Source organism: Rhinopithecus roxellana, chromosome 4 (genome assembly GCF_007565055.1).
Source record: "Rhinopithecus roxellana isolate Shanxi Qingling chromosome 4, ASM756505v1, whole genome shotgun sequence".
Lineage (NCBI taxonomy): Eukaryota > Metazoa > Chordata > Mammalia > Primates > Cercopithecidae > Rhinopithecus > Rhinopithecus roxellana.
This window is the reverse complement of record NC_044552.1, coordinates 106,726,557-106,739,526: the sequence shown is the minus strand read 5'-3', so window position 1 is coordinate 106,739,526 and position 12,970 is coordinate 106,726,557. Positions and strand designations below refer to the sequence as shown.

At 42.2% G+C, this 12,970-nt stretch overlaps 1 protein-coding gene across 2 annotated transcripts in view; it reads left to right on the top strand.

The window, feature by feature from the left end:
* LRP11 (LDL receptor related protein 11) overlaps positions 1 to 10,030 on the top strand; it is a 42,795-nt gene extending 32,765 nt beyond the window's left edge. For both annotated transcript variants that reach the window (XM_030929187.1, XM_030929185.1), the window contains exons 6-7: positions 2,135 to 2,230; positions 8,122 to 10,030. In XM_030929187.1, the coding sequence (XP_030785047.1) occupies positions 2,135 to 2,230; positions 8,122 to 8,276 (251 nt within the window). In that variant the 3' untranslated portion in view covers positions 8,277 to 10,030. The remainder of the gene's footprint in view (positions 1 to 2,134; positions 2,231 to 8,121) is intronic.
* The last annotated feature ends 2,940 nt before the right edge of the window (positions 10,031 to 12,970 follow it).

The window sequence follows — 12,970 nt, the reverse complement described above, 5'->3', positions numbered from 1 at the left end:
GTGTAAAAAATTACTGGCCAAAAAAATTGCACTCTGTCTACTAGCAGTAGAAGTATAATAACATAAATAAGCTTCATGGTCTTATTTTTCTGTATTAAATAGTGTTTTCCTATGTCAGCAGCTGTTTGCAATACTTGTAGTATAACTTCCTAGGCCAGAATCATATATAATAAAATCTTTTTTCTTTTCTTTTTTTTTTTTGAAAAGGAGTCTCACTCTGTTGCCCAGATAGGAGTGCGGTGGCACGATCTTGGCTCACTGCAACCTCTGCCTCCCAAGTTCAAGTGATTCTCCTGCCTCAGCTTCCCAAGTAGCTGAGATTACAGGCATGCACCCCGATGCCTGGCTAATTTTTTTGTATTTTTAGTAGAGGTGGGGTTTTGCCGTGTTGGCTAGGCATGGGACACTGCATGCGGCCCTTATATAATAATATCTTATAGAACTACCTGGCCTGGGATCAGGTATGATATGAGAGAATCCAGGTGGCTGGAGAGGCCCTTGGTGACCACTGTCCTGGCTATTGCAGTGAGTTGGACGCTAACAGAACTCTATTTGCAGGGAAATCTGATCCTGCAGCCTATGAGCAGTGGCTGTGTTTTCCTCATCTCTCTCCTTCTGTCTGAGCTCAGAGTTTATGGAGAAAGCCCAAATTATTGGCTCTATGTAGGACCAACATACATGGATCTTTCTAGAGTAACAAGACACAGTAGACTGTCCCCAAAGTGCCAGAATTATAGGCATGAGCCACTGCACCTGGTGCCACTGCACGCTGCAACTTTGTGACTTAGTAAATTTGCAAAATGCAAGTTACCAAAGAATTTTATATACCAACTTTAGTCTTATTTCAGTTGCAGGAATTGGGAACATTTATGTTGATGCCATATGAGTAAAGAAGCTTTAAAAATTTTCTTGTTTCTCAATAAAATTTGTCATTAGATTATTTCTAATTCATTGCCATTAAGCATTGTAATATTCAAAAATCCCACTTGAGGTTGGGCGTGGTGGCTCACACCTGTCATCCCAGCACTTTGGCAGGCTGAGGTGAGCGGATCACTTGAGCCCACCTAGGGAACATGGCAAAACCCCATCTCTACTAAGAATACAAAAATTAGCCAGGCATGGTGGCATGCATCTGTGGTCCCAGCTACTTGGGAAAATTGCTTGAGCCCAGGAGGTCAAGGCTGCAGTGAGCCATGATCGCGCCATTGCACTCAGGCCTGGACAACAGAGACCTTGTCTCAAAAGTAAATAGGCCGGGTGTGGTGGCTCACGCTTGTTATCCTAGCACTTTGGGAGGCGAAGGCAGGTGGATCACTTGAGGTCAGGAGCTCAAGACCAGCCTGGCCAACATGGTGAAACCCCATCTCTACTAAAAATACAAAAATTAACCAGGCATGGTGTGCACCTGTAATCCCAGCTACTCGGGAGGCTGAAGCAGGAGAATTGCATGAACCCAGGAGGTGGACGTTGCAGTGAGCCAAGATCATGCCACTGCACTCCAACCTGGGCAACAGAGAGAGACTCTGTCTGAAAAAAAAAAAAAAAGTAAAATAATAATAATAATTTCCCCCTCAGTATTATAACGCAATAGTTAAGGAATACATCATTAAATTAGAAGTACTGGTTTCTACCAAGAAACCAGTTTGCATCCCAGCCCTGTGTGAACCTGGGTAGGAACCTGATCCTGAGCATAACCAGAAAAAAATTGAGCTATTTATACCTGCTATCCAGAGTTGTGGTGAGAAAGAGAAAGAGCCTTATATATACCATTGTTTGTTCTTCAAAGAAAAACCTTTCTGGTTTGTGCTTTTCACGGCATGATATCCAGAGACTCCCTGTGACTCTTATAGCCTGAGATCTCCCTTCTCCAAGAGGCGTGGTAGTAATTCAGGTGCAGGGCGTGTCTTCCGCTCTCTCTGTGGGTGGTTTCGTATTAGCTGCGTACTCTGCTTTATTCAATGGCTCACCTTAGTTATTTACTGCTTAACTATCAAACATAGGCCTTTGTTTAGTAGAGAAATAAACAATTCTTCTCTAAGGCCACCTTAAAAAAAAAAAAAGGCTGTGTTTTCACATGTGTTTCCTGAAGTTTCTGATGCATACACCTTCAATATATATTCTTTCTTTTCTGCAGATAATAGTTCCTCAGGGAAGGACAGAAAAGAGGAAAATTACATTTTTGAGTCAAAGGGCGATGGAGGAGGCGGGGAACACCCAGCCCCAGAAGCAGGTAAATGTCCACCTTGGAAACTCTTTGCAGACTGTAGTCTTCTCAGAACTGCATGGCCTGTGGCTGAGGATATTCCCTGAAGCCATGAGAGCTCCTGACAGGAGCAGTCCATCAGTGGACCGGAAGAACTGGCTCCTTGTTGCTTGTATTGCACTGCATCTTTGGGCTCCTGATAGTAACCTACCATCTTTGGACCTCAGCTGCCTTTTCTAAACACACCTTCCAGGTGTGACACCTGTGGAAAATGTCATACTTGTGGCATGGTGGGAGATCACAAACTTTAGAGTCAGATGCCACAATCCAAATCCTTGCTCAAAGCTGGGCACAGTGGCTCACGCCTGTAATCCCAGCACTTTGGGAGGCCAAGGCAGGAGGAGTTTGAGCTCAGGAGTTCAAGACCGGCCTGGGCAATATGGCAAAATCCCATCTCTACAAAAAAGTACAAAAATTAGCCGAGTGTGGTGACACTCGCCTGTAGTCCCAGGGAGGCTGAGGTGGGAGGATCACTTGAGCCTGGGAGGTCGAGGCTGCAGTGAGATAAGATTGTGCCACTGCACTCCAGCCTGGGTGACAGAGTAAGGCTGTCTTAGAAAAAAAAAAAAAATCTCGCTTACCCACTAAACTGTGTGACCTTGAGCAGGCTGTCTTATCTCCGTGGATCTTAGTTTTCTCATTGGTAAGGTGAGGATAGTAACAATACCTGCCTCATAGGGTTGCTAAGAAGAATATATGGGATAATTAATCTAAAGCATTTAATGCACTGTGTGGCTTATATGATGAGCCAAATATAGAAATAATGGCAGTTATTACAGAGTTATGATGAAAGAAGAGTAAAGGTCTTAGAGTACCTAGTTCTCTTTCCAAGTGCCCTAGTGACAAAGACAGAAGACAATAGGAATAGGGAAGGGTATAGGAAGTAGAATATTTACTAAGTGGAAGAAGAATACAATAATGTCATTAATTTTGGTTGATTTTAACTAGCAAGAAAAGACTTCGGACACCATCCTGTAGAAAGGCAGGCTTTCGTCTTAAATCCCACAGACTGAAAGAAGCCTTAGGAGAATAAAATACAAACTTAAGTTATAAACATTGAGAAAACTTTCTTTTTACCCTATTTATAATATCAGGACAGGCCGGGCGCGGTGGCTCAAGCCTGTAATCCCAGCACTTTGGGAGGCCGAGACGGGCGGATCACGAGGTCAGGAGATCGAGACCATCCTGGCTAACACGGTGAAACCCCGTCTCTACTAAAAACTACAAAAAACTAGCCGGGCGAGGTGGCGGCGCCTGTATTCCCAGCTTACCCAGGAGGCTGAGGCAGGAGAATGGCATGAACCCGGGAGGCGGAGCTTGCAGTGAGCTGAGATCCGGCCACAGCACTCCAGCCTGGGCGACAGAGCGAGACTCCGTCTCAAAAAAACAAACAAACAAACAAAAATAATAATATCAGGACAATATGAAAATATAATGTTTAAACAAAAGATAGCTAAGAATAATCCAGATGTCAAGTACGTGGGTGACCCCCTTGGTCTGCTGGCCTCCTAGACTTAGCCTGTCCCAAGATATTTGAATAAAAGGGGCCCTGTGCCCTATCAAGGGAAGAGGGAAACCAGCCCCCCTCTTGCCTCCCCACCCATATGTATCCAGAGAGTCTCAGCTGTAGTTGACTGTTGCCTATTCTGGTTGTTACATATATATTTTTTTAAATTTTGTTGTTGAGATAGAGTTTCACTCTGTTGTCCAGGTTGGAGCACAGTGGCACGATCTCAGCTCACTGCAGCCTCTGCTTCCCGGGTTCAAACGATTCCCCTGCCTCAGCCTCCCTAGTAGCTGGGATTACAGGCGCATGCTACCACGCCCGGATAATTTTTGTATTTTTAGTAGAGATGGGGTGTCGCCATGTTGGCCAGGCTGGTCTCAAAACTCCTGACCTCAAGTGATCCACCTGCCTCAGCCTCCCACAGTGCTGGGATTACAGGTGTGAACCACCACGCCCAGCCTGTTACATATTTTAAATGTCACCCCCATTCATATGAACGGAATACATAATTCATCACCCTAGCTGGTTACTGAGAATACCATCTTGGTGTGTTTTAGAAGGAGCTAGAAAGTTGTAAATCTCAAATTATCCAAACTAAGCCAATTAAATATTACAAGTCAAGAATAGTTTTCAATATTCTGGCAAGTACTTTTGGGAGATTTCATTTTCCTTGTCATAAAAGCATTAAACAGGAATCAGATCAGACCATTCAGCAGCCTCGTATCTGACTTAGCAAATAGAACATTTTCCCAGATCTTGTCTGTTTCATTGTTACCATAGCTAAACCTGAGCCCTGGCATTGGGATTGGCCTCTTCAACCACAGCTTCCTAACCCTTTAGCCTAAATGCTTGTGCTTATCTTCAAGCAAGTCCCCTAGACTGGGGCTGGGTGTTGCAGTCCAATTGGTGAGAAATGATTTGGGGTTCCTGGGGTTTCTGTGGGTATTGACCAAAGTCTCTTTTTTTGTCCCGTTCCTTTGTAACATATGCACCTTATAGGAAGGTGGAGGGAGAATGACACCTTGGGGCCACTTAGCCTTGTCAGAACTTCTTTCATCAGATGGAGACTAGGAGGCAGTAGTAGCTACTGAGGCCCCAAACTGCTGACATGGAGAGACCAGGCAGCCATCTTGACACCTCCAGGGCTGCTGTGTGTGGAATGAGACAGCTGTAGAATCCAATGCCAGTCCATAGGTTTATCACCGATTTGTGTCTTTCACAATTCTCTGGAGGAATGCTGGCCTCTTCCAGAACTTTGTTTGATACCTGACAGTCTCTAAAGCAGCTTTCCCATCCCCTCCTCCGGCACCCAGACACTTTCAAACTGTTCTTGAGAATCTTGTTCAGGAGTTTTACCTGGGATTCTAAAAATACACCAGAGTTGAAGTGCCGTGAGTGTGTCATCAGCTCCAGGTCCTTTTGTCTTCAAGAGGCTGCCACCTATACCTGGGACCAGATTTAAGCCCAGTAAATCAAGACTGTCTGGAGTGAACTTCCTCAGCTACCTGCCCCCCAAATGTAAAAACTCATTTGGTTGCATTCACTACTCTTCCTCTCCTCCAGTACTAAAGGAAGAGGGGTCCCCTCTTTCCAAGGTCTCTCTCCCTGATCTGGATATAGCCCCTGATTTCCTCAGGTGCATTTCTCATCATCTCCTAGCTCTCCCACGTTTTTCATCTGTTTCTCTACTGGCTCATTCCCCTGACTGGAATCATCTTCAGATTTCTTAATATGTAAAGAAACAAAGTAACATCCTCCCTCTTCTATCCTCCCATAAATGAATTACTAATTGCTAAATCCAGTGGGCTCTCCAGGCTTTACCTCACTAGACCTCTCCTTAGCATTTGATTCAGCTGAGGACTTTCTTCTTGGACTAGTCTCTTTCCTCAGCTTCCAAAAACCCACTCCCTACTACAGTGGTCGTCCTCCTATTTCTCTGACTGGTCTTTTTCTGTTCTTTTTGGTCCTCTTCTTTTGTCTGCCCTCTAAATGCTGGTGTTTCCCAGGACCTTGTTCCTGGCTCACCTTTCTTCTTCCTTTCTCTCTGGCTGTCCTACCCACTATCGTGACTGCAGCTACCACCTTTATGCAGAAAGGCTCCCACATATTTAGGCCCAGATAATCCAAAAACCTAAGAGAAAATTCTACCTGACCGCATGTAGGCATCTCAATCTGAAAATGTCAAAAAATAAACTTATCTCCTTCAACCACCCAACAGTCTCTATCATACATCAAAATCACTCAAGCAAAAATCCTACAGACCAGATAGATGGACCACCGATTTTATTGATACATCTATGCTTCATACATAATTTTATCATAGTAACTATAACACTTTGTTGCATTTTTTCCCATTTAAATGTCTGTCTACCCAGACTTAGTCGTTCAAAAACTGTCTCATTTACATTTTGCAGAAGTAGAGTACCATAGTGGTTAGAACCACAGGCTCTGGGGCTGTCCTGTGTGGGGTTATTTACTAGCTCTACCACTTAACAATCTTAGACCTAAGTCACTTCAGTCTTTCTCTTTTTTTTTTTTTTTTTTTTTTTTTTTAAGACAGAATCTTACTCTGTCACCCAGGCTGGAGTGTAATTTAAGAGCTCACTGAAGCCTCTACCTCCCAGACTCAAGTGATCCTCCTGCTTTAGCCTCCCAAAGCATTGGGATTATAGATGTGAGCCACTGTGCCCAGCTTCACTTTTTTTTTTTTTTTTTTTTTGAGATAGGCTCTCACTCTATCACCCAGGCTGGAGTGCAGTAGCCTGATCATGGCTCATAACAGCCTCAACTTTCTGGGCTCAGGTGATTGTCCTCCTTCAGCCTCTCGAGTAGCTGGGACTGCAGGTGCATGCCACAACTGGCTAATAATTTTTTGTAGAGACGAGATCTCGCCACGTTTCCCAGGCTGATCTCGAACTCCTGGGATCAAGCAATTTGCCCACCTTTGCCTTCCAAAGTGCTGGTATCACAGGCCTGAGCCACCGTGCCTGGCCCTCACTTCATTCTTGATACCTTACCTCCCTCATTTGTAAAATGGGGATAATAATAGCACCAATTTATGTGGTGGTTGTGAGAAATCAATGATTTAACCTATAAAGCTGGTATTCTTGGCATTAGCTTATCTTGCGGGGGGTGGTATTTATTTACAAATAAAAGGATTACCAGCATTTAGTTCAGTGTCTGGCACCTGGAAGAAGGCTTTTAATGAATGCAGAATGAATGAATAAATGAGAGCAAATGTTATAGAATGAGCTACACAAGGGAGATGTTTCTCCTCTAGTTCCACCAGTCGGCAAGATCCCTACAGCTAAAAACAGTTCCACCATGTCATCTCCAGACCTGGCCTGGCCACAGAGTAGATCAGACTAAAAATAGAGCCTGCTAAGCTAGATAAAAAAGACTGATCTTGGCACACCCTGTCCTTCCAGACTCCTGGAAGCCTCGCTACTTCTAGTCTGGTGTCAAGGATCTGCCTCACAGGAAAAACTAAAGAGATGTTTTCCTTTAACGTCCAAAATCACACCAGCATATTTGGAAGTTAGTTTTCAACAAAGGTTCTACTGACTGAGTCAGTTCCCTGGATTTAGAAAGGAAATAAATTTCTTAAGCCCTAACCAGAACAAGAAATCAGGAGTTAGTTCATACTTAGTTGAAGAATGATCATGTATGAATCCATAAATATAGTCGATGACTACACAAAAAAAATTCATGATGAGAATGCCTATTTCAGTTGGATGTAAGAGTGATCAGATGGTAATATGTGTACCCATTGATGCCATTCAAATTTTGTAGGAAGCTGGTACAGAATTTGGTTTTGAAGAGGTCTGTGTTGGCCGGGCACGGTGCTCACACCTGTAATCCCAGCACTTTGGGAGGCCAAGGCTGGTGGATCATGAAGTGAGGAGTTCGAGACCAGCCTGGCCAAGATGGTGAAACCCTGTCTCTACTAAAAATACAAAAATTAGCTGGGTAGAGGGGCAGATACCTGTAATCCCAGCTACTTGGGAGGCTGAGGCAGGAGAATCACTTGAACCTAGGAGGTGGAGGTTGCAGTGAGCTGAGATTGAGCCACTTCACTCCAGCCTGAGCAGCAGAGCAAGATTTCATCTCAAAAAAAAAAAAAAAAAGTCTAGGTTTGGGACCTGAACCTATAACTTACAGCCTCCTAGGCAAATAAGCAAATTACAGAACCTCGGTACACCTTAGTTAACCTGCAAAACAGTGGTAATGCTAATACCAATTTGTTTGGATGAAATAAAATAGTGCATGAAAAGCGCTTATCATATAGTGACCAGTAGCTGTCACTGTGACTAATCACTGGCTTGCCCTCTTCATGTCTAACCTTCTCAAGGTGCGGTGCTACCCCTGGCGCTGGGTTTGGCTATCACTGCCCTGCTGCTTCTCATGGTTGCGTGCCGACTACGACTGGTGAAACAGAAACTGAAAAAAGCTCGTCCCATTACATCTGAGGAATCGGACTACCTCATAAATGGGATGTATCTATAGGAATGTAATTTAAATAGCTTGGGGCAAGGACATGTTTTGTTTATAATTTATACATCTATTAAGTTCTGGATATTTACAGCTTCTTTCGTTTTTAATTGGGCCAGAAGATTCTGCAAATCCCAAATCTTTGTCTTTATTGTAAAAAAAAAAGTTCCTTTGGAAGTTGTAACATATTTTGCAATTTAGAGAGGAATTCATGATTAAAGATTTCTAAAAATATAATTCTGATTTATGTAAGCTGTCCCTGAAAATAGAAATTTGTACTTAGCTGAGAGAAAATTCAGCATTTCAGGAGGTGGTATTAGGATGACTGTGTTAACCCCTTACTTTTTAGAAGCTAACTGTTGGCTCCTTACCATGCTGGACTGCTATAGGCCCAGCTTCCTCTTGTTCTGTGGCCCTTTTCTTCCTCTTTGAAGCTCCCAATGTTCTTTTTCTTTTCCCCTCTAAACCTGTTTCTGAGAGTGGATCTCAAGTGAGTTCATGCCTTCAATCAGATGTTACTTATGGCGGGTATACCTAAATTATAAACCTTATGTACAGGTCAGTGAGCCTCGGGAAGATGAGTGTGGGTCCTTCCCAGTCCTCTGACATCATGTCATATAGGTGGCTGCCTCCTTAGACTGACCTTCAGGAGAAAAAAACCCAGACTTTGAATTAGAAAAGCTCTAAGATGGTCATGCAGTGAGATAGGAAATCAAGATGAAAGCAGAGAATCTGCCATGCCAAAAATGAACAGAAACTTAGTTGAGGGCAAAGAGAGCAAGGAGAACGTTTAATACTTTGCTACATCAAGTCAACACTGCTCCATGGTGAGATCACAGCAACTCATTTATATATGTATAGCCTTTGTTGATGAAAGAGAAAAATGCCAATTGAAGAGAGGACATTGAGTGGATTCCTGGGTACAGCTTTTGTAAAAATATCATCATGGCTTTCATCCAGTGGAGTGAGTTGATTTTTTTTAATGTTATAAAATGTTAGAATGTGCCATCAGCTAATGCCAGGCTTACGTATTTCTAGGGCATAAAACAGTTTTTCACAAATTCATCTTTATAGAAAACCAGCATCTAGCTTAGCATCTTTCCCCTTTTAATTTGTAGGCTTTTAAAGGCAAATTATTCCCACCATCACTTAACGCCGGGATTATACACATCCTAGAAATGATTCTGAGAGGAATGTATAGTATGGTGCCTATCTACACTCACATGATGTTCTTATTTACATATGTTTTAACCAAAAGTGGCAAATATTTAAAAATATTTGAAAAACACTCCAGAATCTAGTACACTTTATTTTTAGACTAACCCTGAAGTAGGTTGTTCTTTTAACAAAGGGTTTAATTTGGGTGGGGAATATAACATATCAAAATACATGAACAAATGGAAAGTTACTTCTAGAAAAGCAAAGAAATTGGGTATCATTTTTGTTTCTTGGGAAGCTAGTTTTGTTGAATGTTTAGAATTGAGCAAAGATTTAAATTTTTCAAGGGCAGTTTAGAAAAATTAACTTTGTGAATGAACTTAAGATGTCTGTACTCTATATGTGATGCTGTGCAGTTTGTTTTTGTATGGAAAGATGTCACCTATAGCCATAACCAATAAAATAAAAACTGATGAGGCATGCAGCTTTCAGCACATCTTTTATACGTGAAGAAATTAATTTTGTGTTGCTATGGTGTTGAAATATCTGAGAAAAGATGTTCTGTATCTATGTAAACATGATTCCTTTAATAAATTGTATTTTATTATTAAGTCTTTTTTTCCTTTTAATGTAAGTTGCTATTATTGACTGAGCTGTTACTGCATTTTTTGGATTAAATCATACCAATCCTATTTTACAACAGGGGAAATTGAGTATTACAGAAAGTGACTTGCCCACGGCCACATAAAGCATACTCGAGGGAAGGAGAATCAAGGTCTACAAAATATTTATATTACCAGGTAGACTGAATGTGACTTTTAAAAGTGATCTTACCTGTAGTTGATTGAAGGAGTTCTGAGTGATACTCGTGCCTCAGCCTCCCGATTAGCTGGGACCACAGGTGTGTGCCACCATGCTCAGCTAATTTTTGTATTTTTTTAGTAGAGATGGGATTTCGCCATGTTGGCCAGGCTGGTCTCAAACTCCTGACCTCAGACGATCCACCTGCCTCGGCCTCCCAAAATGCTGGGATTACAGGTGTGAACCACCACGCCCGGCCAAGATGTATATTTCTATTTGTCTTTCCATTTTGCTGTTCAAGGCCCACTCTTGATTACTTCACCTGTGTAAACAAACAGGTGTGCTGTGTTGCAGAACACAAGCCACCATCCTTACCGTCAGATGTTCGCTCAACATCATGTTGATGATGCCTCTTAACACAGCATCTGAGCCTGAGATTCCATAATTTGGGCTCCTTGTTAAATTCAATCATATTGTCTCAAAACAATTTCATGTTTTGGTTTGCCTTCTCAAAGTGGATTATGCCACTTTATTCCTAGCAGAATTAATGTTTTGTTTTCTGGACTCCAGGTTTTCTACAATTTTTTGGATTAAAATTGAACGAGAATTTCTAACAAAGACCTGCCCAAGCTGAATACAAAGAGGGAAAAGCTTAGTTTGCAGTTTGCCATTCACAAATTTCTCGTCTCACAGATGCTTTTTAAGCATCTGTGTTGCAGACTTTTCTGTTCCTGTCCCCATTTTCCAACCTACTGGATTCTAGTATTCTAAAAATAAAATGAATATTTTAAGTTATAGCTACTTTAGTGGATAAACACAGATTGTCCAGCTAAATAGGAAACCACCAAGGACAAAAATAAAGTTAGACATCCCAAAGCTGAATGTTTTTGGGAATTGATGGGTTAGAACTGAGCCTTCCCCTATATTTCCCATATTTAGGCCTAAGCATATCTTCCTAATTATTTTAATTCTCAAATTGGAAAGAGATCAACTTACTATTCAGCTTAAATCCTTTTATGAAGTTATTTCAAAATTTAGGAAACTTCTCAAAATATTTTAATAGAAAAATAATGTTACATTTACAAAAATAGCTTAGGGAAATTGGGCCAGGTGCGGTGGCTCATGCCTGTAATCCCAAGACTTGGAGAGGCCCAGGTGGGCAGATCACCTGAGGTCAGGAGTTTGAGACCAGCCTGGCTGACATGGTGAAACCCTGTCTCTACTAAAAATACAAAAATTAGCCAGGCGTGGTGGCACACCCGTAAAGCCCAGCTATTCAGGAGGCTGAGGTGGGAGAATCACTTGAACCAAGGAGGTGGAGGTTGCAGTGAGCTGAGATCATGCCACTGCACTCCAGCATGGGGAACAGAGCAAGACTCCATCTCAAAAAAAAAAAAAAAAAAAAAAAAATGGCCAGGTGCGGTGGCTCACGCTTGTAATCCCAGCACTTTGGGAGGCTGAGGCAGGAGGATCACGAGGTCAAGAGATCAAGACCATCCTGGCCAACATGGTGAAACCTTGTCTCTACTAAAAATACAAACATTAGCTGGGCATGGTGGCGCACGCCTGTAGTCCCAGCTACCCAGGAGGCCGAGGCAGGAGAATCACTTGATCCTGGGAGGCGGAGGTTGCAGTGAGCCAAGATTGCACCACTGCACTCCAGCCTAAAGAAAGAGTGAGAGACTCTGTCTCAAAAAAAAAAAAAAGAAAAAAAAAGAAGGAAAGAAAAAGCCAAAAAGATGAAGCCAGAAGTGGGGAACCAACAACCATTATTGTAGCAACGCTATTAGAAGGATTAAGGATAAGGAAATTATTGGACTTGATTCCCTTTTTGTTTGAGACGGAGTCTGGCTGTGTCGCCCAGGCTGCAGTGCAGTGGCGTGATCTCAGGTCACTGCAACCTCCACCTCCTGGGTTCAAGTCATTCTCCTGCCTCAACCTCCCAAGTAGCTGGGATTACAGGCACACCCCACCACACCCAGCTGATTTTGTATTTTTAGTAGAGATGGGGTTTTGCCATGTTGGTCAGGCTGGTCTCAAACTCCTAACCTCAGGTGATCCACCCACCTCGGCCTCCCAAATTGCTGGGATTAAAGGGGTGAGCCACTGCACCCGGCCTGATTTCCTTTTTATCATATTACAATACACAATATGTAATTTGGCTCCTTGGGTCAGCTGGTTTTCTTCAAGTGGGATTCTTTCAGCAGCCCTCTATTTGAGCCAGGTGCTAGGTTCAGTGAGAACACAACACTTATCTTTCCGGAAAATGGTCAGAGGAATCCAGAGATCCAACTGAAATCCAATCAGAACCCATTTGTTTTACTGTTCAGTTCTTTAAGAACACAGTAAGTTGTAGGAAATGATTTATACCTAGAAGAATTTTAGCACTTACCTAAAATAAGGTATTAGCCTCTGAACCCCATTTAGAACACTAAAAATAATCCATTTATTTCATTTATAATATTAGTGTTCAGTTACCATACTCATATATTTTAATAATGTATCAAACTATTGAAAATTTGTTAACATTTAACTGAAAATCAAAAATACCCACCTGGCTAATGAAACAAAATTAAGCAGCTTTGTTTCCTGGCAGACAATGACTAAGAATAGCTTCAAATAATTCGTGAGCATTTTCACTCAAAAATTTTATTCTATTTTAGATCAACTGAATTTTTAGGATGCTTTAATACAGGTACATTATACACCAATTTTAAAAGTTCAGTGGGCCAGGCACAGTGGCTCACACC